Consider the following 27928-nt stretch of genomic DNA (forward strand, 5'->3'; position numbering starts at 1 on the left):
CTTAATATACTCTGTTGGTATGTCTGTATGACCAGTGCATTACAATGCTGGTCCCTCCTAAGTCCAAATGGTCTGTATTTGGATGTTTTGAATTTGGACAGTTTTGTGGTCATAAATGGCTAATATAGTTGGATGTTCTGGCAGCCAAGATGTCTAACTAGGCGATTTAGAAAAAAAAAGTGGACGTTTTGGGATGATGCCGGTTTCAAAAATGGACCTTTGTTCGCTTCTCACTTTGTAAATCTTGTGGGAAATGTCCAAAGTCGGACTTAGATGTCCTGTTGAAAATGGCCCTCTATATGTATATCTACATCTCTATCTATCTATAAAAACACTTTTCTATAGTTTCATTAATTTTTATTTTAAGTTATTTTATAGGTGTGACATTAATTTGAAGTTTGACATGAAAATTGCTGCAGAGCCTTATGTCTCACCTTGGCTTTTCGTAGTACATGTCCTCGAACAGGGGATGTTTTTGCAGATGGTTGCCTCTTGAGGATTGCTGCGCTGTTCACTGGCATCGAGCACTCAGTGTCACTGGTATCACAACTGGACACAGGGGAATTCTCCATCGTCCGATGCTTAAAAACAGGAGACTTGCAGGAAAATAGAACAGAAGTTTCAGTTTTAATATTCTCTCTTGCATTCTAATCCCAATGAAATGGAAGAAAATAGAAAGGTCAATAAACTGCGTCAGATATCAAGAACTTTCTCCGCACTCTGCTTGACCTCTTCTGACACCCCTTGGGGGTATAGGTACCCCTGGCTTAGTTCATAGATTTATTTCCTTGGTAGAAAACTCCTTAGGTCAGAGGTGCAGGAAACAGAGCAAGCAATGGGTCAAAGGATCATGGGTCAGCGGGCTAGGAAAGGACGGGTTAGATCAGGGGTCTCAAAGTCTCTCCTTGAGGGCCGCAATCCAGTCGGGTTTTAAGGACTTCCGCAATTAATATGCATGAGATCTATGTGCATGCACTGCTTTCAATGCATATTCATTGGAGAAATCCTGAAAACCCGACTGGATTGCGGCCCTCAAGGAGGGACTTTGAGATCCCTGGGTTAGATGGCAGTGACTTCTAAAATGGAGCCTTGTATTATTTAAAACATTTCTAACTTGCATATTACCTAGGTGAAGTACAATAAAACACACCCCTCTTTTACAAAGATGCACTATGCTTATTAGCGAGCGCTAAACATGCACTATACACTAACATGTGCATGCTATCCTATGGACACAGCGGTTAGCACATGCGTTGATTTAGCACGCGCTAAAACGCTTAGCACACCTTTGTAAAAGAGGGCCATAGATGTAGCTATAGTTTGGTTTTCTCTTCCCTATATACATGACTGATTGCCAACCACACTTCTATAGCAAGAGAAGGCTGCTATCTGCTCTCTGAGGGAGACCAAAGTCATCAGCTGTCCACACCAACCTGCAGAAAGTTCAAAATCTCTGAAACAAAGGATCTCAAGGGCATTAGCTGCCGGTCAAAGCACCACGCCTCAAAAACTTTTCCACACTCTGACAGATCAAGGAGGTAAAGAACTTTCTAGAATGCAACACAGCCACCAAACCTTTCTTCAATACAAAGGCTTTCTGCAAAGAGTAACACAAACTTGGTACTCCAGTGCTAGCAACAGGCTTATCTTCTGCCTGTTTGACTCCCTCAGGTACTTCCTGCCAATCTGAATGGCTCAAAAGGGTGCCCATGCCTCCTCTCCAGGAGCAGTTAAAATAGTGGAATTTCCCACAAAAATCATGTGCAGTGGAAACCTCACTGCTAAGGGAATTGTGGGTTGTCTCTGTCCCACATGGGTGCGCTGATGGTTGAGCTGACTCGAAGAGGGTGGGGGGGGGGCACCAGTGTGCTATATTGAATGCATCCAGGACCACCTCATTGAAAAGCCTGAGTGGTTGCTGCTGCAAAATAAACAGCAGTGGCTGTGCTCCTTTTAAGCTAAGCACTAAAAACTGGTACTACAAAAATATAGTCCCCAAAAACTGAACTTACAACAGTATGAACAAAATGCACCATTACATAAGGAGAAAATGTATGTATGAAAATTCAAAAAAATCAATCAAGAGGCACTATTCAGTACGGGCCTGTGTAAACCCTTGTGATGACCAATGGCCCCGGGCAGATATTTATTAAGTGACAAGCACTTTAGATCAAAATCTAAATAAATCCTGCCCCGTACATCATCATGCCATTTATGAAGTATAATAAATAAGCTGGTAGAACAATCAGGCCCGTACTGAATAGTGCCTCTTGATTGATTTTTTTAATTTTCATACATACATTTTCTCCTTATTTAAGGAACAGCTGGTGGTGCATTTTGTTCATACCGTTGTAGGTTCAGTTTTTGGGGACTATATTTTTGTAGTACCAGTTTTTAGTGCTTGGCTTTATATTTTGCGTATTGGTACATATTTTGGTTTTTGTTGGCCTCCTTTTAAGCTGCCATGCACTCTGAGGCCTGAACCACACTGCTCAACTACTGTTGACTCAAACAGCCTCAGCAGCACAAAGATAAAGTCATTTTCCTTCTCCTTCCACCCCCAATATAGCCTAAATAACTTCTGGTTTCTGGTGCTGCTTCTGCTTAGCCCTTACCTTGACTGCCTAGCACAACACCATACTTGGTGAAAGCAGTTAGCTTAGTAGGGTTTTAAAAAGGTTTGGTGAGAAAAGTCCATAAGTCATTATTAAGATGGTCTTGGGAAAATTTACTGCTTATTCCTAGGATAAGTAGCATAAAATCTGTTATACTCTTTGGGATCTTGCTAAGTTCATATGACTTGGGCTAGCCACTGTTGGAAACAGGATACTGGGCTTGATGGACTTTCAGTCTATCCCAGTATGGCAATTCTTATGTTCTTATCTGAGCCAGGTATAGTACAATTGAGCCATTATGACATCACTGATGAAGCTGGCTCTTAGGCATTGGTGGGATGAGGCTTTATTACATCACAATCTGAGCTCTGGAATGTTGTTACTATTTGGGTTTCTGCCAGGTACTTGGGACCTGGGTTGACCACTATTGGAAACTGGATACTGGGCTTGAGGGACCTTCGGTCTGTCCCAGTAAGGCAACTCTTTTGTACTTATGCGCTCACCTAGGGCAAGTGGATATGCAGTAGGATTGCTTTGTGTTTTTTATGGCTATCGCAGCAGCTAATTTATTGAAAGCTTGAATGCGGACAACTAGCCACATATACCTGTTAGTGGATTCAATAATATAAGCTTTTAGGTATGGGAATGGGTGCACACTTTAGAATGTGCACTCACATCTTCAGATTTAGTAAATGTGTGAGCTCATCCCTTTGTGCCTCCAAATCTTTCAAATATTACACCTGGTATTTTCCAGAACAGTAAACACAAGGAAGAGCCAATACTTTTAAAAAGCCCTTGTATTGTTTGTTACCTGTTTACAAACCAAAGTCATTCTGCAAACCATTTTTGCAAGCACTTCAGCTTGGGACGTACCTGGGGGTTTGATGTTCCGGATTTTGGTTCTATTGCCAGTCCCAGCGTGATTCCTCCAGCCAGGGCTTTCTTTAAGCTTTCTTTGACCTCGGTCAGCTCTAATTCCAGGCTTACACGTTCTCCTTCTTTCTGCTTACATTCCTCTTCTAACTTCTTTAACTTGTCTTCAAGAATAACTTGGGCCTTCCTGCCTGAAATGCAGATGAGTGCTTTCAGCAATAGGAAAAAGAATGCCAGAGATGATCTAAAATAATACTTTTATAGAACCAATCTCTTTTTTTAAAACATTGTTTGCAGCGGTACTTTCAAGAGAGGTATTTGCTTTGCAGTGCACATGCATAAGACACCCTTGTTTTGTTCAGGATCACACCAGCCTGGAAGTGATATCCAAAAACCAGGCATACAGTTCAAAATTTCAAGTGAATCAAACTTATAAACAGTACTCTCTATTTCAAACAGATGAAAGAGTAGATGTCTGTTTTTACTGTCTCTGGGGCAGGGAATCCCATCCTTTCCTTATCCCAAATAGAGAAAATTTAAGTTTACTGGAAGAAAATGGGTACGGTGTGTAAATGTTGGGGGAGAGGGCATGTTCTCTTTACCATATTTATTCACATGGAGATGAAAATACCTGTCTTTATACCCAAAAGCCAAGACTGATGAAACAGTAAGACAAGAGGAAGGAAGGAGAAAGGAAAGAGTGATGAGACAAAAAAGAAGGGCTTATGGAGGAGTCCAACAACAACAAAAAAATGTGGAAACGATGTCCTTGAACGAAAAGTCTTTAATAACAAATGTTCTTCTCAAATAAAAGCAATGCAGACAATGTAAAGTCAATCCATATAACACACAGCAAAAGATGGTGGTGCGGACCCGACACGGTCCATGTTTTGGTTGTGGATAACCTTTCTCTGGAGTCCAATCGAAATAAACCACAAAATCTAAATATGTGTTGAGGCATCCCAGTGGAGTATGAAAAGGATTACAAGGTGCTGTCTAAGCTTTATCCACTGGCGCTTGATTTTCAGCAAGATTTTGAACAGGCTAAAGTAGATTCCGTCGTAGCGCAGGTTATCAGGTGCATAGCCCTCCCTAGTGATGGGGGAGTGATGCTTAAGAATTCTCAGGATCGCAGGGTGGACATTATGTTGAAAAAGCTTTTTGAAGTGGCATCTTTTGGTATCAAGGCAGTGGCGGCTGCTTCTTTATGGCACGAGTCTGCCATGAACAAAAAAGCATTGACAGTGCCTAATATTAAATTCTCATAGAATATTCACGGGCCAGATAGTAAATAAGTTAATAAATAAATATGAGACACCTCAGTATGGGCCTGGATATATGTCGGGTGGCCTTTTTTGGGGCCCTGTGCATCACATGATGTGCTGGGGTGGGGCCTAAGGCCTCGGAGTCGTCGCTGGAGTCATTGGAGCAGGAGGGGTTGAGCATCCCTCCTGTTCCGCAAAACTAACGGGGAGGGGGGGTGGCAAGGGGGCTTGGAATGGGTAGGGGTGTCCGGGTGGGATGGCAGGAGAGAGTTGGCATCCCTCCTGCAGTTTTTTTATGGGTGGGTGGGCCCGGTCCGGTGGCATGACTTTGGATTTTGAAACAGGGAGGGAATTGGGTCGGGCCAGGCCCGGCCAGACAAGATCAGGGGGATAACATGGCAGGAGGGAGTTGGCAACCCTCCTGCCTTTTGTGGGGCAACGGCGTGTGGGGGGGTATCGTGTGGGGGGGCATCTATGCGGGGGGGGAGGGAGGGCATCGCAACTTTTTTTTTTTTTTTTTAATTCTCTTTTTTTTTTGACAGGCCTGCCTGTCTTTTTTATTCATTTTTTTTAATGAGGCAGATATTTTCATGTGTAACACATGCAAAATTTCTGTGCCATGGAAAAAAATGAATAAAAAAGACAGGCAGGCCTGTCAAAAAGCCTGCAGACCTGATGGTAACTCAGTTACCAACAGGTCTGCAGCAGTCGGGTTTGGCAATAGTAAAACCTGACCCAAAATAGCCATATAACTGTTAGTGAATCAGTCGCTTGGCTATTTTGCATGGGGTTTTACTAATTTACATGGGAGAATTGCTACAGGCTTTAGTGAATCAGGCCGGATGGAAATCTGGGCATTAAGGGCTCGCAAAGCAATCAGTACATGATCGGTTTGATTAGTGAGTCTAGCCCATTGTTCACAAAAGTCTTTTGGGATTTTTCCTGGGGGGAGAAGAGGGTGTTCCCACCTGCTAACACTTCTTTTTCCCAGGTGGAAGCACCGAGTGCTAACCAAGTGAGGGACCAACAGAGACCAGCTTTGGGGGACTCCAGCCAGGTCGGGTCCTGGACCCAAAGCCACCCTGAAGGGGGCGTTACATATACAGAAATAAAGCAATTTTGGGCCACACTACTATTTACACTAGGAAGGGAATAGGTGTAAATGCTTAAATGTGCAAACAATGGTGCTTAAATCACAACTCCTCCTGTGCTCTGCCCAAGAACCCTACTACAAAGTTGCCTAAATCATGTCATGCTCTTGTCATTGTGCATACCTATACAAAGGGGTGGGGGTAGAGGTGCTATGTTATCTCATTAGCAAAGGAGAGCTAAGGTGATTTGCCCAAAGTAGCAAGAAGAATCAATGGGAGAAGAAGGATACGAACCTTATTCTTCCTGGTTCTCAAGTCCATTAACCACTAGGCTATTCCTCCATTCTTTCCCATTTCATATCATGGACAGCTTTCCTGGGATCCAAAAATGACCCACCCAAGGCAATAAAATGTGACATAAAACTGCACTTTCTAAAATTTCCAGTAAAATGTTTTGCTACCTATCAAACTAAGTGCTCCTTTTACTAAGCTGTTTTAGGGCATGCGCGTCCGAGCTGCGACTTTTTTTTTTAAAATTTACTTTTTAGCCCAACGAGCCTGTGGTTTTAACCCGCTTTAAACTCGCGGGTTAAAACCACAGGCTCGCAGTGCAGGGAAGGACAGGAGAGATTTGGGGGGGGGGGGGGGACAGGCAGGAGAGATCCGGGGCAGCAGAGAGCAGGCGTGCTAGACGCTAATGCATCCATGGAGCTGGCATTGGTTTTTCCACAGCTTAGTAAAAGGAGCCCTAAGAATTTTCTCTTTTTGAACCCAAACAGCTGGTAAAATTTATTGAATCTAAGGAAAGAGGAGTATCCGTAACAAATGATGTGTAACTCCCTTTACCGGCTTTAGGTAATGAAGAGTATTACCACTTCCCTTTATTGTGAGCTAATTTCATTAAGGGCTAATTACCTATTGATTTTATTTAATATTGTGGATGAAATAACTAAGGGCTCCTTTTACAAAGGTGCGCTAGCGTTTATAGCGCACGCACCGGATTAGTGCACGCTAGCTAAAAAAACTACCACCCTAAATAGTATTGTTTCCTTATTATGATTTTTGTTTCTAATGTCAAGTATTTGGTCTCTTTTCAAGTTGTATTATGCTTGATTGTAAAAGTAAGAAGTTATAAATAAAAAAATTTAAAAAACAAAAAACTGCACTTTCCCAGGACAGACTGATGAAACTGAAAGAACAAAGCATACATTTTTGGGAAAAAAATCTTGTGACTTGTTTCGTGCATTGGTATCGTTTATGAAATAGGTCTTTATAAAAATGATTATATAGGATTGCATTATATTTTCTTTTGCAATTTTTTTTTTCTTTTGCAGTAAGAGATTTGAGGGTCCTACAGAAAATTAAATTCCTGCCTACCGGTGTTAACCTCGATTGCGGCTCGAAGGTCTCTCCTTTCTTTCCGTAGCTGAGCCAGACGATTTCTCAGGGCTTCTTTTTTCTTTAGGAGTTCCTCTTCTTTATTTTGTAACAGCTTTGCATCTGCTTCTACACGGTTCTTCCCATATTTGTACTGATCGGTATCTGCAGAGAAAGAAGAAATATTTAAATATTCTTTACAGCAAGCCTGGACAACTTTTGTTTCAATTTAGGAGCCATCCTGAAAATTTAGGAGCCAGCTGAGACTTCTTTCACAAAGCTACCTCCTCCTTCCAACCCCTAAGGTCTACCAAAGCAACTTTACAGAATGAGTTACTGTTTTACCACTAAGGGCTAGATTCACTTAGCAAACCGATCGTGTACCGATTGATTTGCGACTCCTTTGCAACCAGATTTCCCTCCGGCCCGATTCACTAACCTCTCCTGCGATCCGCTTCCAATCCGTGCATGCAAATGAGGGGAAACGCATGCAAAGTAGACAGGGATGCGATTCACCACAGAAATTTTTGAAACTGACTGGGCTGGCCGATCAACCCAAGAAGTGTCTGCTGGGAACCAGTTGCAAACGTCTTTCCGATTCTCCAGCTCCATTGAAGCCCTGCTCTCTGCATGCCCTGCTCTCTGCTGCCCCGAATCTCTCCCGTCTGCTGCCCTGATGCTCTTCACCCTGATGCTCTTCCCCGGACACACCATGCCTTTCAAGCTTTTAGACCCAACAGCATAGATATCCGTCTAGAAAATAGTTTTTGAAAACTAGTGAACTGGAAGGATTTGGCAAGAAAAATGTCTACCTGCCCCTTTATGCCACTTTTTGGATGCCTTTCTTTTTTTGAAAATGAGCCCCATAATGCACAAACTCCACAGCAAGTCTTGTGGCCTTAAGTCTTATGAGACTTGCATCAGATATTTTTGCACCATGTAGCTCAAACCTAATGAGAGCCACCATGGACGTAATGTATTCGTAGATGCAGCATATCTTTTTTTGGGGGGGAGGAAGGGGGCAGTATGAAATCTTGGGTGCCAAAGTTTAATTTAGGCGCTATGGTGACCTGCTGACCAGGATTTGTTGAGTCCTGCTCTATAGTCTGGTCAAGTTATTGCTGAAAAAATAGAATGCAAAACACAGAAATGAGAATTTCTTCTCCAGGAATGTCAATTTTAAGAGATATCTTGATGCTATTAAATTTTTCCAAAATTGTCAGTTTCTTGCTCCCTGTTGCACTTTTTCCTTAATTTGGCAGGTATTGGTATGATACTGCACAAGACTAACAAAACACAGTAATGACAGATAAAGACAAACAGTGCTTCTATCTTCCCAGTAAGGCGGTCGGGGCTGTAGCTGCTGCTGCATGCAAGATCTAGAAGCTGAATAGAAAACCAAAAAGAAATTGTGTTTGAAAGTAAAAGAGTCTTAGAATAAATCAGTGTGGGGAACTGAATGGCTCCCAGGAATCACCACAGCATTACAAAACCTTTCAACCTTCAGAGCAGCCTGAAATAGTTCACCAATTCACTGTCTAGGTGCAACCTCCCCCCCCCCAACCCCACAGCTGCACCATACACAAAAAAACAGTCTGACATTATCCACAAGTCCTGAAAAATAAACTCTGCTAGAAGGCCCATTGTCCAAAGGGATCTACGTCAGTAGACATCACAGTAACCCTGTGGGGAAATTCTAAATTGGAATTCATATATAAAATACTTATCTAATCTGTACCAAATCTGAGTTCAAGGCAAATACAAGCAGATACAAGAAGGTGTTTCCCTTTAGATAAGGCAATGGAGGATGACGGGACTTTTTCAAGGTCACAAGAAGAACCAGTGGGAGGAGCGGATTAGAAGTCTGGATTCCCTGCTTCTCAGCCTGCTGGTCTAACCACTAGGCTACACCTCCAAACCACCTGTTTCTGTTTAAGTTGTATATGGCATATGAGAATTGCCACTATTTCTCCAACCAAACACTTCTTCCTCAGACCCCCCAAAAAAGCTGATAAATTCTACCAAATCCCAAAAAGTACAGGCAGCTATTGGGAATTTTTTAAATGTTCAAACGGTTTTTATTGATGAGATGAACAAACAAGCAGTAATAGAGACCAAACATATCGTAGTCAAGCCTGAAAGAAGATAACATTAACCGTTATACTCCTTATTGGGAATTTTTTAACCTGTTGGGATTAGCAAAATGAAGTAGCCGTCCTTCTCCTTTTCACCAGTAGATGTCGCCGACATTCATGAAATTTCCCTTAAAGAGCATTTCAATGATGTTTTCTGTGTGTCAGTATGTGAATGAATCAGTTAAGATAGCGAAGGGGATTAAAAGAATGTTAGGAGAAGTGGTGTGGGCTACACAACTGAGTATATCAGGTGGCACAAGTGGCCAGCGGGCCTGAGCATGTGAGTGGATGGAGGGGGGATTAGTAGCAAGAGGCCGAGTGAGTGGTTATAACCTAAGAACATAAGAGTTGCCATACTGGGACAGATTGAAGGTCCATCAAGTCCAGTATCCTGTTTCCAACAGTGGCCAACTCAGGCCACTGGTTTGGCCCTGGCAAGATCCCAAAGAGTAAAACAGATTTAATGCTGCTTATCCTAGGAATAAGCAGTGGATTTTTCCAAATCCATCTTAATGGCTTATGGATTTTAATTTTAGGAAAGTATCCAAATCTTTCTAAAACCCTGCTAAACTAACTGCTTTCAGCATATTCTCTGGCAATGAATTCCAGAGTTTAATTACACTCTGAGGGCCATATTCTTTATATAACGCCTAAAAAATTAGCGCCAACTAGAAGAGTGATTCTACAAGATGCATGTAATCTAATCTAATGTTCGGTTTATATACCGGGTCAGATCCCAATGGAGCTCGACTCGGTTCACATATAATTAAGACTAGAATACATAGCAAAAAAAGCATAAGAGAAATAAGAACTGTAATTAAAAACTAGAGTACATAGTAAAAACAATGAGAGAAATAAGAACTATAGTATTATCATTTTGTTGAGACTGTAGTTAAACCATTAAAAAATTACAGAACAACAAAGTTTTATAGAATCATGCTTAGCACTTGTGTGCAACACATAACTTAATGAATGATGGCAGTAGATAGCGGCTTCATTTGACATTGGGACAATCTTCTTTTCAAAGGAAATTGTACAACAGATAATTACAAAGACCCCTGAGGCAGGCCTAAGGCCGAAACACTAGCAGTGTTGGGTCTTTTGTTGAATAAAGAATAATTGGTCCCAATTCTGTTGACTTTTACACTTTTTTGGGTGTAGTTGCTACTTCTTCTTCTGCCAGACCTAGGAAGGAGGCTGTGTTGTTGGCTTGCATCAGTGGGGCCTGCCTGGATGGTATGCAGTGGGTTGGTGACAGCGTCGAATGACCTTTCGTGGCCTGCCTCTTCTTCCTGGTTTCTTTACCTTCTGCTCTTGGGCCCAGATTGCAGCCGTTTATTCCTTCACTTCTGGCAGGGATGGCCCCACAGCCCACCCTCACTTCTCTGTGTCGATCCTTCCTTGTAGATGTATTGGACCGGATTGTGATGATTGGACTTAGCACCAGATTGGAATTTATTTTGCTCAATCTCCAATCTCTTAAACTTATTTGTATATTTTAATTTTATTCTTTTTATTTCTTTTATATTTATCTTTATCTTTAAAAAAAAAAAAATTTGACTTGTATCTCACAGTTCTTGGGATTTAGTTATATCTTTTCTATTTTAATATTGTTTACTCAGGTACTTTAGCTAGATTGTGAGCCTTCAGGACAGATAGGGATGTTCTAAGTACCTGTATTTTATTGTAAACCGCTTAGATCTGTAATACGCTTAAGCAGTATATCAAATGTTAATAAAACATAAACATAAAATATATTTCTCCTTCCCCACAGGTTCTGGTTGACATACTGCCTTCTCCCACCAGATAAGTCTAGTCTGTGAACATGCTATGAGGCAAATACTGGAAACAATTTTTTCCAACCCACCCTCATCAGTCAGATGCAGCACTAAACCAATATATTTGCATGTGAAACCATAAAAATTTTGACCAAATGTTTTCATTGTCTTGAAAAGGAGATTTGATGAGATTTTTTTCCAATGAAAATAAGGACTATGTAGCCTTTAAGTAGACTATATCCCTTATCTTTTTTCCAAACAAACTTCCCTGTATTTTTATTATGACAGCTGTAAAAATATTTTACTGGCATTCATCTGTAAATACTAGTATCTAAAATTGAAATACAGTAGTCTTTTTACTTTTCTCCAAGGTGAATTGCAAATGCAGATCTCATAGATTCAAATGCTGATGAAACACCTCAGGGTCCTCTATTGATCCTGTCCAAGACAGATTTAAACATAAGAACATAAGCAATGCCTCCGCTGGGTCAGACCTGAGGTCCATCGTGCCCAGCAATCCGCTCACGCGGTGACCCAACATGTCCAGGACCTGTGCAGTAATCCTCTATCCCCTTTTCCAGCAGGAAACTATCCAATCCTTTTTTAAACCTCAGTACCGTACTCTGCCCTATTACGTCCTCTGGAAGCGCATTCCAGATGTCCACCACACGTTGGGTAAAGAAGAACTTCCTAGCATTTGCTTTGAATCTGTCCCCTTTCAACTTTTCCGAATGCCCTCTTGTTCTTTTATTTTTTGAAAGTTTGAAGAATCTGTCTCTCTCTACTCTCTCTATGTCCTTCATGATCTTGTAAGTCTCTATCATATCCCCTTTAAGTCTCCTCTTCTCCAGGGAAAAGAGACCCAGTTTCTCCAATCTCTCAGCATATGAAAGGTTTTCCATCCCTTTTATCAGACATGTCGCTCTCCTCTGAACCCTCTCGAGTATCGCCATATCCTTCTTAAGGTACGGCGACCAATATTGGACGCAGTACTCCAGATGTGGATGCACCATCGCTCGATACAACGGCAGGATAACTTATTTCGTTCTGGTAGTAATACCCTTCTTGATTATATCTACTCGCTCTCTTAGCGGCCGCTGCGCACTGTGCCATCGGCTTCATTGTCATGTCCACCATAACCCCCAAGTCCCTTTCTTGGGTACTCTCATTCAATAACTTCCTTCCCATCGTATAGTTGTACCTCAGGTTTCTGTTTCTCACATGCAATACTTTACATTTCTCAACATTGAACTTCATCTGCCATCTCGTCGCCCATTCCCCTAGTTTTTCAAGTCCCTTTGCAATTTTTCGCAGTCCTCCTTAGTCCGAGCTCCACTAAATAGTTTGGTGTCGTGTGCAAATTTTATTATCTCACACTTCGTCCCTGTTTCTAGATCATTTATGAATATATTAAATAGCAGCGGCCCGAGCACCGAGCCCTGCGGAACACCATATGTATACTTTAGCGGAAAGGCAGGAGAGGGGAAATATGATAGAAACATTTAAATACCTATGTGGCATAAATCTGCATGAGGCGAGTCTCTTTCTGTTGAAAGGAAATTCCAGAGTGAGAGGGCATAGAATGAGGATAAAAGGTGATAGGTTCAGGAATAATCTATGGAAATACTTCCGGTAGAGGTGGTGGAGACAAAGACTATGTCTGAATTTAAGAAAACATGGGACATTCACGTGGAGGAGAGAGTAGAAGGAGGAGGATATAATGGATGCTGTGGATGGGCAGACAGGATGGGCCTTTATCTGCTATCATGTTTCCATGTTTCTAATACAATTAAAGTCTTTCACAAAGATAATATACTTACTTGATGGAGTACGTTTCACATTTATGGCTGAGTTTGTCTTCTTTTGCTGGTTGTTTAAAGTCCTGCCTTTTGATGCAATTCCGTTGGTTGCTATAGGGGGTTTCTTTCCTTTAAACTGTTCAAAAAAAACCAAGCAGGATTAGACTTTTATAGAACCACAGTTTCACTCAAGGTTCAGATGATAAACCTGTCAAAGTATTTGCTTTTCAAGGCAAAACTTTCTACAGCAGACTGTCTCAGGGGCTGATGTTTTAAAAGAGCAATATCCCTCAACACTTGACACCTATATTTGTCACTATAACACAAAGCAAAAAAGACCCAAAACCATAACACTTTAACATTTTACATTTATCTGTCTATATTCCCCATTCTCTCTAATATTTTATACATATATATATATACACACACAAGTTGATTCTGTATGGGATGCCGGTCTTGATGGCTGCCTAAGAGGCAGCTTCAAATTGTATACGGCATCCTATACAGAATTGCATCTGTCTTTAAAAAAGATACCTTACCCCCAAATTCTCTAATCGGTGCCAGTTATAGAATTGCACCTCAAATGTTTAAAATGTAGATGTGGCAATCTGAACTGATCAGCTGATCCGGAAGGACTCCCCAAAGCCATGTCTTCGGCTGCCGACTCAGCTGATCAGGGGAAAATACCCCTGCCATGATCAGCTGAGCTGGCTGTGGCAGGGGACCCCCTGACAAGTACCCCAAAAATCAGCAAGAGGGATGCTCACTCCCTCCTGCTTCCAGCCCTCTCAAACAGCTGACCCCCCAAATCTGACAGTGGCAGGAGGGATGCCCTCTCCCTCCTGCCACCAGCCTCTTTGATCTGCCAATCCCCTCCATCGAAGACTGGCAGAACAAATGCCCACCCCTCTCCTGCTGACACCCTCTCTCCCCGGAACCCCCAACACTCCCTCCCAACCGCCAACACCCCCATAATCTACAGACCCCAACCCCGGCAGTCCTAAACCTCCAAACCCCTAAGCCCACCCCAACACCATTGTTCCTTTGTCGAAGAAAGGCTGGCTGAAGGGATGCTTACTCCCTCCGGCCGGCAAGCCTGCCTTTTCAAAATGGTGGGCCTTCTTCTTCCTGGTGTATCCTGGGATACACTGGGGAGGGGGGCCTAATGTCCTGATTGACTCAAATGCCTAAGGCACCTGGGTCAATCAGGGCCTTAGGCCTTCTTCTCTTTGCATCCAAGAATGCAATGGGCGTGGCCCAAGACTCTAGCCAATTTAATCCCAGGATGCACTGGGAAGGAGGCCTAAGGCCCCTCCCTGTCAGCAGGAGGGAATGGGCATCCCTCCTGCCAGTCTTCAATGAGGTGGGAGTCGGCAGGAAGGAGTGGGGTGGCATTCTTCTTGCCATTCTCAGATTTAAGGGAGTGTTGGCTGTTCGGGGAGGGGGGGTTAGCGGCAGGAGGGAGTGGGTATCCCTTCTACCAATTTTGTGGGTACTTGGGGGATCCCCTGCCACAGCCGGCACAGCAAATTGCGGCATGGGTATTTCCCCCCGATCAGCTGAGCTGGCAGGACTCCCCAAAGCTGCGGGGATTCTCCTGCTGTGATCAGCTCAACCGGCCGCCTCTACTTTTAAAATTTTAAGCATCTGTCATTTGCCTAGGGCCGCTTAAGCTCACCCAAGGCCACTTCCGGATGAAACTACACCCATGGCCAGCCTTGGGCGAGTTTAAGTGTCCTTACCCGTCTCCCCAGAGCTGTGACAAAAGCCTATAGTGTAGGTGTCCTGCCTCGGGGGGAGGGTGGGGGGGGAGGGGTTAGAAACATGCATCCCAATTGGCTGCCAGACGGCGGTACACAAGCACACGCATACAGCAACTAGCTACTGCACTATTGTCTAATACATGGTAAAACATTTGTTAGTAAACTTGCCCTAGTGTGTGTTAATGTTATGCACTAATCATTAGTAAATGACCCCCTAGCTGCTTTTCTCCATGCCAAATGATGGAGCCTCATGAAAATGACATTATTCAAAGAGTGGTGTGGAAAAAAAGTTCAGAGTGAGGGTTGTTTACTGGTATTGGACATACAGAAAATCATACAATAAGGCAATTTATTTTGTAGTTGCACATTCCAGTATTTAGCTATTACCTAACTGAAATGTTTTTGCAAAAGTCCTTCAATGTGCAACATTAAATTTAGCCCAAAGCAACAAAACAAAGAAAAAAGGTTCCAACCTAAACTGCAGTAAAAAACAACCGAGAGCAAACAAAACAAAACTGCAGATCTGTACAAGACGTAGGCAAAATTTATTGTGACAAAATAATTATATGCAAACCCTTTTACCAATCAAGGGACCCAACACGGTCAGTGTTTCGGACAAACCTTCATCAGGGGTCCATGGTAAAAAAGGGGAGATAACAAAAAAGTCACAAAAAACTGTAGAGTAGCAGCAAAGTATGAGCGACGTCAAAATTTGCCACTGCAATGAGCCATTGCAGAAAAAAGCCATCGTTTTTCTGCGACGGCTCATTGCAGTGGCGAATTTTGAAGTCGCTCATACTTTGCTGCTACTCTACAGTTTTTTGTGACTTTTTTGTTATCCCCCCTTTTTTACCATGGACCCCTGACGAAGGTTTGTCCGAAACACGGACCGTGTTGGGTCCCTTGATTGGTAAAAGGGTTTGCATATAATTATTTTGTCACAATAAATTTTGCCTACGTCTTGTACAGATCTGCAGTTTTGTTTTGTTTGCTCACATTAAATTTAGCCACCATTCTAGGAATAGGGAGAGTCTGGTAATTCACCCCAGTAATATTCAGATGGTTGAGAAGAACCTTGGCCTGATATTCAGTGCTGCTACCTGGGATTTTCACCATCAATGTATGGGGCAGCCACTTGATATCCTTACAGACAGCCTCAACATTTTCCCAATAGTGCCTGGGGGGTGGGGGGTGGGAGATTTATCTGTGGGCAGAGCGAGGGTAGTCACTGCTGTCCTAATTACTTGGTTAGTTGTCTAGACAATGGATTATCGCCACCATCCATATAGGACTAGATTCAGTAAATGGCACTCAAAAAGTTGCATAGAAAAAAAAAATCTGCATGGAGTGCTACTCTATAAACTGCGCTATGAGTTGGGTGCCATTTATATAATAATCCCTAAAGCCGATTTCCATGGCAAACATTGGGCATGAGGATTTACACCAACTGATGTAAATCCTGACACCTAAATTATGCGCCAGGATCCCTGGTATTCACTGACACTGCGTTCATCTTTAGTGAATGCCCTGACCCATCTGTGCCCTTCCTTTTGAGCTGTGCGCTATAAGATTTGCACATGGATTTTATAGAGCAGGGAATAGCGAGATGCACGGACAAACCCTAATTCAGTGTATCACAAACTGTGTGCTGCGGCACGCTAGTGTGCCGCCCGAGATTCCAGGCGTGCTGCGAGACGCCGGGGAGGAAGCAGTAGGCCGGTGCCAGCACCTCTCCTCCTCCCTGGAGCCTCTCCGTGTCTCTTCCCTTTCAGCATCCTCCACCGGCAGCTCAGGAACCTGACTGGAGGGCCTTCGCGCATGCCCGGTCATCGACAAGGTGATATCACACGTGTGAGGTATGTCCTCGAGCCGCGGCCACCAGTTTAGTGTGCCGTGGCTTCGCAACGTTTGCAAGACACTACCCTAATTGTTGCCAATTAATGCCAATAATTTATTGTTAGAACCCAATTTCTGGCACCAATTGGCTCATTAGCCAAATGGGGAGTATGTGGCGCAGCGTTTAACCTTTTCCTATCGTGTGTCCCGGATGACGGGATATTCCAAAAATGTCGTCGCCATCGTATGTCCCACACTAATAAAGAGCCAGGAACACAAAATATTTGAATTTACAGACTTATGACTTATTTACATTATGTTTACAATAGCCGTAAATGATAACGGTGAATAATACAAAACTTTGCTAAAATAATTACGATGGGAACCAGCGTAACGTAAGATGTATTACGATAGGAAAAAGTTAACGTTACAGCCTCAACACCCAGGGGTTGTGGGTTCAAACGTACCCTGCTCCTTCTGACCCTGGGCAAGTCACTTAATCCCCCCATTGCTCCAGGTACATTAGATAGATTGTGAGCCCACCGGGACAGGGAAAAATGCTTGAGTACCTGAATAAATTCATGTAAACTGTTCTGAGCTCCCTTGGGAGAACGGTATAGAAAATTGAATAAATAAACTTAGTTGCTCACGCATCTCAGGATAACATGCAATGTGGGGTGTGGAGATTTGTGCATCATTTATAGAATCCGGGGGATAGAGATGAAACTGACCGCTCTATTCCGATATTTGGAGCTCAAGATTTTTTTTTTTTTTTTTAATAATGACTGCAACAACAAAAAATATGGATGCTCACTGAGCTAAATACCCCACCACAGCATAATACAACAGACAAGACAAGAAAACGCCTTTTCCTAAAGTGGCATTCATGTCTGTTTACTAGTCCACAGCTGGAGACTACATGAATAAAATAATTTCAAGGAAGAACGGCACGCACTGTGGCGAGCACGTCTAGTGTACTGAGTCAAGAGGCAGTCGTGCAGTATACCTGAGACTGGAGCCCGACAGATCCCCTCCCCACAGCAGAGGTGTTAGTGACAGACTGAGCAGAGGACAGACTGGACGAGACAGGAGATTTGTAGTGGTTAGAGGGCAGTTTGTCAGCAGAAAACCTATTGGCCTTTCGGTCAGCAGGAAGGTAGCGTGCAAAGATTTTCGGAGATGGCAAGTTATCGTATAGGCCCGTATTATCATACAGCATGTCTTCTCTCTTGTGTCTGCTATGACAATCGGGAAAATCGTCTTCTGGCTCCCACTGTAATAAATACACTTCTGTTGTTAACACTGCCATGCAAAAAGCAAAGAGGAATACAACAATTAGAAAGCTAATACATTTTTTTATTTTTTTTTTTTGCAATTCTGTACCTCCTCCATCTTAGCAAGAAATGGTCCTTTTTATGGCACTTTAGCAAAGCCATTCAGAGCTACATGCAAGCTAAAGATAAAGAAAGAGTGTGAAGACCTCCCAGCCCAAGAATGCTCAGTATCCATCATGCAGCTGACAATATTCACTCTATGAGCTACTACTTTGTGTGGCCAGTAGAGAATGACACGTGGGAACTCATTTTCCCGTCCCATCCCAGTGAGTTTGTTTCCTGTCCCTGCCCTGTTCTTGCAAGCTCTGTCCTCATCTGCGCAAGCCTCAAACACTTTAAAATCATAAGTGTTCGAGGCTTGTGCCGTTAAGGCAGAACTTGCAGGAATGGGGCAGGGACAGCGACAAAACTCACGGGGACAGGACGAGGAAATTGAGTTCCTGCGGGGATGGAGAAAAATTTGTCCCCGTGTCATTCTCTAGTGGCCAGATCTCCTGATCACTGCATGTCCCTTGTTGTCATTGTTTCTCAGAGGTGAGACCCTTCTATCATTATATCTAATCCTTTCTATCCTGATGGTATCATGCTACTCTTTGTTATCTTTGTGCATACAATGGCTGAGCAGCAACATTAGGATCAAATACCTTCAAGCAGATAATAGTTTGTATGCCTATCTTTTGTGCAGTTTGCGATACACTGCTTTACAGAATACCAGTGCACCATGTCAAATGTGGGCCTAGACTTAAGGCACGATCACTTACACCAGCCACAGAGTTCATGTAAATGATTGCGCCTACAGAAGGCGGCATAGGTTACAGCATTCTAAAACCCAAGCCCTGCCTGTGCTCTTGTCCAGACTATGCCTATAGTTGGGTGCGGTGTTATAGAAGAGCAACCAGAATACTGACTTTCATGCAGGTCGATGTACATATATGTGTGTAAATGCCAACACCTGGGTTAGTTACATGAGGAATAGTGGGGAAGAGAATACTTTTAGTTTGTTTGATTTTATGTTTAATAGAACGTTCAATTATGAGATGGTGGTTGTGAAATGCCTAGAATTTGAAAAGTGTAGTATAGAACCTGTGTAATAAATAAATAAATAAATGTGGATAGCGGCTGAATGTTATCATTATCTGTATAATTAGGTGAAACATTTGTTCCTCACTTGTTCTTCCCTGGTTGTGGTGATGTGAGAAACATTTTGGATATGTTTTTTGAGATTAGTTTTATGCCCTTTTCTCCTGAAGCAGCGTGATGAGGTGAAACAAGACTCTTGTCGAGGAAGGAACATAAGAATTGCCGCTACTGGGTCAGACTAGTGGTCCATCATGCCCAGCAGTCTGCTCACGCAGCGGCCCCCACGTCAAAGACACGTCAAAGACCAGTGTGCTAAATGAGTCCAGCCAGTTTAGCAGGAACTTGCCCAACTTTGTCTTGAATCCCTGGAGGGTATTTTCCCCTATAACAAACTCTGGAAGAGCGTTCCAGTTTTCTGCCACTCTCTGGGTGAAGAAAAACTTCCTTACGTTTGAACAGTTTGATTGTTGGATGGTTTTTGCCACAGGCCTTGAAATACTGTTGGTAGCTGTGGTATGCTGTATTGGACTGACGTTTGGAAGCAGTGAAAAGCGTGGCCTGCTGCCGGACTGGATTTTCTTCCCTAGTGTAGTGAAGCTGCAAGATTATATTGCGTGGAGTGTTTGCTGTGCCTAACGGAGTAATCTTTGCAGGTGGAGTTTTTGATTCTGAAGAGTGTAAACTACCGGGAGGACTGTGCCTTTCCCTTTAGGAGAGAGCGCTCCAACCATTTCCAGCTATGTACTTGGCTTGTTTCGGTTGATTTTTGTATTTTTTTATTTTGCAGTGTTTTTGTTTTTTGCATTATCACGTTTTTCCTGTGTTGTGTAGAAGTGCAGAGGGATTTTTGCTCTGCAACCGGGACCGTCACAGGTTTTTCTCAAGAGTTTTTTATTGTGCGGTTCCTGGCTGCAAGAGGAGCCTATGATTAATTTGCCTTGTGGCTTAATTAGGCTGGTGAGTGCTTGGTCTGCCTTACCAAAGTTTCTGAGGCTCGTTTTCAGTAAATTTTAATTTAAATGTATGTGCCTCTCTCAACAAAGCATGGGAAGTTTGTCAAGATTTATATTGATAACTACATGGATAGTGCCAGCACAGTCTGGAACAATTTTCAGCCGAACTATCTATGTAGTACTGCCAAAAACTCATACATATATATATATATGCACACACACACAAGGATTCTTCAAAAAGTTTCCACACTTTCATGGGAAATGGTTGTTGCACAAGTGGTAAGAGGGTGTGTCATAGAATGTCATGTAACTAGTCAGTCAGGCAAGCCGGCTCACCTTATATGGAAAAGTGATGTACAAGTTGCTTTTGAGATATTTAGTGTTTCAAAAAATAAAAGTGCAGAAATTTTTGAAGATCCCTATTATATATACACAGTATATCTATCTATCTATACACTGTGAACTGAAAAAAAAAACCTACACCAAAATGTTTTTTGTTGTATTTTCCATAGATCTTGGCCAATTCTTATGAAATTTAGAGCATTGTGTCCTGAATGAAGTTGATGTAAAATGTTGAAAATATTTTCCACCGCATCACAACACATACATGGAGGGGCATAATCAAAACATATGTCTAAGTCCAATTTGGGTGTATGGTGCTAGATACCCAAAGTCAGCTGTGGGAAAATGCCCATTTTTAAAAATACATCTAGAATTTTTTTTTTTTTTATCATCTATCTGGACGTCCAGGCTATTGTTCATCCAAACTGCCAGGACATCTATCTTTATACCACATTTTCGACCAAAATTATGTCCAAGTCCCAAACGCCCAGAATAAGACCATTTGGATGTGGGAGGGGCCAATCTTGTAATGGACTGGCCACCCAGACATGGCAACAGAGCAGTGGGGCACCTTACAGGGCACTGCTGTGAACTTCACAAAAAGGGTGCTAGATAAGCATCTCACCAGTACTTATAGGTTGTGGTGAGCCCCCTAAAACCCATTATACCCACATGTCTATAACTCCAATAGCCCTTATGGCTACAGGTAGCACCTATATGGCAGTGAAGTAGGGTTTTGGTGGGCACACATGTTCCACCAAAAAAGTAGTAGTTAGAGTGGCTTATGGGCCTGGGTCCTCCTCTCTATGCTTCACTAGCAAACCCCCATGCTATTTAAGACACCTGTGTGCAGCTCTGCTAGGCTTTCTTATACCAGGTGCTGATGTTCTGGACACACATATGTACTTATTTATTCTGATCTTTGTAGGGGTGTACACATGCGAGGGGGTCAGTGAACACTGGGCAAGTGTGTGTGGGTCTTTACTTTGTCTCTGAAGTGGTTATCTAGTCACTCTGGAAACCTTTTTTGGCACTTATACCTATTTTTACATCATCTAACTCACAACGTTTAAGTTTCATCCAGGATGTCTAGTAAAACATTTGATTATCCCTGCAGGACAATTAAGTTTAGGTTGGCCCCCATCCCACCCACAAACTGCCCTAACCAGTCCTCTAGATACACCCCCTTTCAGCTCTGTGTGCACAGCGGCATTCAGAGGCATAAAAAGTCCCACGGCACATCCAGAAAGTCGGTTTGATGATCGGCACTTGGCCAACCTGTCTTTTAGGTTGTCCAAGTGCCGACTTGGGCGGGTTTTTAGATGTGTTTAAGTTTAAATTATGAGCTCCATAAAGTATATATACATACACACTCACTGTGAATCAAGAAAAAAACCCCACACCAAAATGTTTTTTTGTTGTTATCTTCCACTGAATAGACATTTGGGACTAGATGCTATAAATGGTACCTAAAAATTGGTGCCCAAAAAATTATAGCACTTAGTGCTAGTCTATAAATGGTGCTTACACCAGGCCCTGCGACTAACTTTAGCCATGGGTATTAATACCTAATCAAATGTGATACAAATCCTCATACCTAAATTAAGCATGGATTCCCCCTTATTCTATAACCACGCATGTAAATTGCAGGAACGTCCCTGATTTACACCAACTTTATGGTAGGTGTATTTGCCCTTTGGATGTAGCCACATTTTCAACCATTTATGCTAGCATTCTATAAAGAAAATATAGAACAGGCTTCATGTAGGCACCTTTCCAGTACCTCCTTACCAGACATACCCTCATAATAACTGAATATCACTGACTAAGTATAACACTGAAATTATGTGAATATTTTAAGCGCTACAGCTGGTGTTTAGAGAAAACCACTGGCTGTGGATTTAAACATTGGCTCAATTATTTTCCCCTTATTTTCTGCAAGAATATATTTATTTTAACAATGAATTCAATGGCTCCTTATAAACATGGACAAAAGAATCTAAGAAAAGATAACAAAGTGCATTCATTAGACATGTTGCTACATAATTCATTATAGCTGAAGCACTGAAAATATTTATTTCCAAGCAAGAAGTTTCCAGATATTCTTTCAACATAGGCGAAGCATTTATGTTATATAAAATGTGACACTTACAGATCCATTTATACACGGAACATCATCGTAGTGCAGGGCCATGCCACTAGGATGTGAGTAGCCATTAGAAGGACTTTCCCGATATGGGATGGCAGAAATGCCTCGTCTGTTCATGAAACTAAAATAAAGAAATAAAATGTATCTTACATCTCTGGCAAATAACATAAGAACATAAGAATAGTCTTACTGGGTCAGACCAATATTCCATCAAGCCCAGTAGCCCGTTCTCACGGTGGCCAATCCAGGTCCCTAGTACCTGGCCAAAACCCAACAAATAGCAACATAATATGTTGAACATTTTGCTCCAGTGTGCTGAGGCTGCTAAAAAAGCAAAGAGAATATTAGGGATCATCTGAAAATGGAGAACAAAACTGAAAATATTATTATGCTTTTGTATAGGTCCCTGGTACAATCAGGCCTGGATTACTGGATGTGGTACTGGTCATCTCATTTCAAAAAATTATATTGCAACTAAAAAAAGTTTAGAGAAGGGCAACAAAAATGATAAAGGAGATGGATGATGGATCACCTCCTTTACGAGGAGAAATTAAACAGGGTAGGGCTCTACAGCTTTGGGGGTGGGGGTGAAAAGGACAAATGAAGAGAGGATACAACATAAGTTTATAGCATCAGTAAGCAGGGTGGAATGGTTAAATTAGCAACCAGTTATTTAACCTTTCAAGCAACACAAAATGCAAGAGGACATTCCATGAGAAACACAGTACATAAGCTGTCTGGATGGGTTTCTCCTCCATTCCTCTAGCTAACGCCCCCTCCCTGACGACGCTAACGCGAAACCCGAGTCGAAGGGAGGCTATTTGAGTTTCAAACACGGGAGTTCTTAAGGGAGATTGAGAATTTCCATACAAGCGCAGGATATTAGATTCTACTGCCCTCCTCATGTATATCAAAAGATAAGTTATTTTTTTCAACTGTGTTTCACTGATTACAAACATCTGTTTATTAAGGGACTTGGTGCTAGTGCTATGATGGTCCCTGTTTACAACCGGCGCTTGTATTTTTATTAGTACCTTTTGCACATACTGGTTGGTGACTGAGCACTTTATTAATATTTATTAGTAATCATTGGCACTTTAACAGCATTTTTTGCACTTTATTATTATTTTTAATTTAACTTGTGGAGTATTTTTAGTGCCTATAAGGACGTCACCAGTGACATGTCAATGCTTGGTACAGATGGTGCTGGGAACGTTGGGTGCTGAGGAGTTGGTGACCTTGATGACGAGGCATGCCTCAAAAGGGACACCACTTCAAAAGAAGGTGATCTCATCTCTGTGCATCATTGCTTGGGATGATACTGATGTATGTTTGGATGGGGAAGAGAGTTTATGCTTCTTAGCTTTCTTAGCTGATTCCTCTGATGGAAGCAATACCGATTACACCATTGTCGAATATGGCGTTGATGCCTGCACCAGTACCGATGCTGCAGATGATCTGTGGGCATTGGTGTCGGAGTCCGCTGACATTCTTGATTCTCCCAAAGTCTTTCCAAAAAATATTTGGAATTGCAGCTGACAAGCCTTAAGTGACGTCTTTTGCGATTTAGAACAGCGCGAGCAAGAATCAGATCGGTAGTGAGGACCTAGGCATTGGACACACCAGTCGTGTGGGTCAGTAACTGAAGTGGTCCTGTTGCACCGAGTGCACCACTTGAAGCCACTGGAAAGCTTGGACATTGAGGGGAACATCGCAAGCAAAAAAAAAAGTAGAAGGATTCAATTGTCCGGGGAGGTCAAGTAGATGTAAATACAGAAAAAAAGCTTGATGCTCCCAGCCTGAAAATACTCTGAGGTAGGCCCGAAGGCCCAACAATGAAAAAAAAAAAAATTGGTAAAAATTAAAAACATTTTACTAAGGTAAAGGAAAAATAAGAGATTTTTTGGGGAGGATGGCCCAGAGGTGAACTGGGGGGCAGAAGTAATATATTCCCTTCCCCCTCATGCATTACAATTAGTTTCTTTGCTACCAACCAAAGAAATTCCCTGCTGAGTCACATCCCTCCTCCTGACGCAGCTGTAGAAACATGGAAGTCAGCAGGATGCCTCCAGCCACCAACTCTGGGATGCCACGAGCATGCTCAGTTCCTGTGTAAACTGAGCACTTGTGAGGAGAGCCAGCATCAGTGGCTGGAGGCACTCACTGACTTTACCACGTTACTGCTGCAACACCAGGAGGTGGGGAGCAGCTCAGCAGTGAATTTATTTAGCTGGTGAGGCTTTGGCATCCTTGCCAGCCATTTAACGGGTGTAGTGCAGTTTTGGACGGGGCCTGAACCCAAAGTGGGAGGGCTCAGCCACCCCCTCCTCTGCTACACCACTGCTCCCCATTATCTGAAAAATGTCAATGGCAGTTTCAAAATGAAACTCCATAGTTTCTTCAGTTCCTATGACTCTTCTGCTCATCCCCAGCTTTTTAAAATTTCCCCACAAGCAGTACATACATTTTGCACACTTCTGTCTCCCGTTTGACTTCTCCTAGTGTCAGAATGATTTTCTCTTTCTCTCCCCCATGCCCCCCTATTCTTCACCTGTTCTTTCTCTTATATGTACACCCAGCCTACACTCTATCTCTTTCCCCTCACCTGATTGCCAATTGCTACCTTCGAAGGATTTTTGCCTCCCTGCCGCTGATAGATGAATTTATCGGGTTCTCTGCTTCCCTGCTGACAGTAGTCCACAAAGGTTCCATAAAATCCTCCAATGAGATTCCTGCTTCTCTGTCGTGACTCATTTAACCATGAGGTTGAGCCATGCTGCACCAGAAGTCGAGGTTAGTCTCATGGTATCAAGTCTAGCAAGACTTAATACCACAGGAATAGCCTCAACTTTCGGTACCACACGGCTCAAGCTCTCGGTTTCACCAGTGCAGCGGGGAAGCAGGGATCCTATTCAGAGGACTTCAGGGAGCTTCTGTGGGATTGGCAGGCCAAGTTCTGGCCTGTATTATAACTTCATAAAGTGCACAAATGAATTGTATGCATGGCAATTTGTAGATTAATAAATGCTAAATTGATTTTGCACAAACAATATTTTAAGGTGCATTAACCAAGGTACATTAATAAAGCTGCAGTTTATTATCATCCACTAGTGAGTTTGTGCTGTTTGTTGGTAGATATGTAGAAAATCAGGACTGTGGTGGATCACATCTGCCCAGCTGATCATGTGCTTTGTAAGCTGCTCACTGATAAAACCTTGATATACCGGTAGTCCTTAATCTGATACATTAACATTTCACCACAAACTTTTGATAGTGATTTTTTTTATTATTATTATACAAGTTGGGTTTGACATTCTTCTTTTTAATATGTGGTTTAGTTCCATTTGGTTCAAATTAATGTCCTATTTATTCTTAAAATCAAAGCCAAGCAATGCTCAAAGTAGAATGTTTCCATTCTCCATCTCTCTTAAATGTGGTCATTATGCTGACTGAAGCACAAAATATACGTTGACACAGGAAAAGCTTTTTTGAGAACTACTATCTTCAAAATAAATGCACTTGTAGATCTGCAAATTCACTTTTACATTTTTGCTGTCAGTAGTTCTGAGTTTCCAAAAAACAGTTCTTCCTGCCACACCCCTTTGAAACTGTAGAAACCAACAAGCTAGATTTGAATTTTGAAAACCAAGAAACTCATGAAAACCAATTCACAAAGGAGTCTGAATACTTCCCACTCTGGCAGGAAGATCAGAGAGAGAGAGAGAGAGAGGGTACACACAAGAAACATTTGGGCCCTACTTATGAAAAGGAAAATTCAAAATTTTTAACCTTTTCCCCTGTATCGGAAAGTATAAAATTGATTTCTTCACTGTTAAGGGCTGAGCAGAGCAAACTAATTGGGAAAACAAATTCTCGATACATGATGGCATAAAAGGTTTGGAATATGTCTTTAAAAATTTTTCTATATGCATCAGTGGATTGATTTGCTATATATTCCAATGATTTCTAATTACCTAGTGCAAATCCACACAATTTGCATCATTGTGAAAGCATAAAAGTAAAGATCAAGGTCTCCTGCTGCTTCTGGAGTAATGCCTAGTCTAGTTTTCAGGGTATCTACATGAATATGTCAGATATACATTGGAATACAGAGAGGGTGACTGATGCCTGGAATGCCCTCCCGATGGAGTTGGTGATGAAAACGGTAAAGGAATTCAAAAAGATGTAGGATGAACACAGAAGATCTCTAATTAGAAAATGAATGGTATAAAACAACAAAACTTAAATGGCTGGATGTGTGTTAGAAGTGCCAAGTGGTGCTTTGATGGCAACTCTAGATGTGAAGAACTAAGGCCAGTACTGGCCTTCTCCTCCACTGCCAATTCCAGACTTTATTCCTTTCATCTAGTTGCCCCCTATTCCTGAAATAAATTACCTGAATTTGTACGCCCAGCCTCTTCCCTTACCTTGTTTAAAAGAAGACTAAAAACCGACTGTTTTGATATAGCCTTCAATTCATAACCCTACTCCCCACTGCCATCCAACCCAACTGATTAACCATTCCCCTTAACTGTATCCATGTCGTCCTGTTTGTCTGTCTTGGCTGTTTAGATTGTAAGCTCTTTTGAGCAGGGACTGTTTTCTTCTTCTTTGTGACTCTGTGCAGTGCTGTGTGCGTCTGGTAACGTTATAGAATAATTAATAGTAGTAGTAGTAGTACTGGGCAGATTTGTATGGTCTGTGTCCTATATATGGCAATTGAGTTTAGGATGGGCTGGTGGGGGGCATCGAGAGAAACTCCCGTAATTGGGTACATGAGGGCAGTGCCAGGCAGACCTTTACCGTCTGTACCCCACAGATAACAAGATGATTTGGATAGGCTATAGTGGGCATTGATGGCAACTCCTGTAGTTGGAACCTAAGGACAATACCGGGTGGACTTCTACAGTCTATGTCTATGCCCCAGAAATATCAACAATATTTCTCTTCAACCAATCTTATTTATATCAATTTAAGACATTTGTATGGACCTTCTATTTGTAACTAGGCACCACACTGCCGGTTACTTTTTATTCTGCATCAGTCCAGATTTATTAAACAACTTTATTTTATTCTGTATTTTTTCATTTATTTAATTAAAAAAAAAAACGATGTATCTATCATTTTTGTATATAACTCAAGCCTAATAGTTTTCATATTCCTATTGGCGCTGTGATTAAAAGGAACCCGTCACTTATCTTAACAGTAGACAGTTCCTCCTGCACCTCCCCCGACATGCATGTTTCAACTAGAAACTTTTCTTCAGGAGCGAGGTAAACGTTTGTGGGAGCAATTTTGAGCAGCAAACATCAAGAAATATCAAGGCACAAGGTAGTGGCTTTAGGTATCTGGCCAATTGGTGTATAAGGCCACTCCCAGTGCATCCCAGAATGCACTGGGAAGGAGGCCTAAGACTCCGGTTGGCCCAGGTGCCCAAAGCGTCTCCTATGGGAGGGGCCTTAGGCACCTAGACTAATCAGGGCCTTAGGGGAAGGCCCGCTATTCTGAAGAGGTAGGTCTGCTGTCCAGAGGAAGTAG

The 27928-nt window shown here is 42.3% G+C and overlaps 1 protein-coding gene across 9 annotated transcripts in view; it reads right to left on the reverse strand.

The window, feature by feature from the left end:
- Positions 1 to 27928, reverse strand: part of AFAP1 (actin filament associated protein 1) — a 281865-nt gene that overhangs the window by 8726 nt on the left and 245211 nt on the right. For 7 of the 9 annotated variants that reach the window (XM_033950011.1, XM_033950004.1, XM_033949992.1 and 4 more), the window contains 6 exons: positions 22394 to 22511; positions 17539 to 17805; positions 12955 to 13069; positions 7222 to 7386; positions 3489 to 3679; positions 435 to 596 (listed from right to left, as the gene is read on the reverse strand). In XM_033950011.1, the coding sequence (XP_033805902.1) occupies positions 435 to 596; positions 3489 to 3679; positions 7222 to 7386; positions 12955 to 13069; positions 17539 to 17805; positions 22394 to 22511 (1018 nt within the window). The remainder of the gene's footprint in view (positions 1 to 434; positions 597 to 3488; positions 3680 to 7221; positions 7387 to 12954; positions 13070 to 17538; positions 17806 to 22393; positions 22512 to 27928) is intronic. The other 2 variants (XM_033950016.1, XM_033950019.1) reach the window with 1 other exon arrangement.

Source organism: Geotrypetes seraphini, chromosome 1 (genome assembly GCF_902459505.1).
Source record: "Geotrypetes seraphini chromosome 1, aGeoSer1.1, whole genome shotgun sequence".
Lineage (NCBI taxonomy): Eukaryota > Metazoa > Chordata > Amphibia > Gymnophiona > Dermophiidae > Geotrypetes > Geotrypetes seraphini.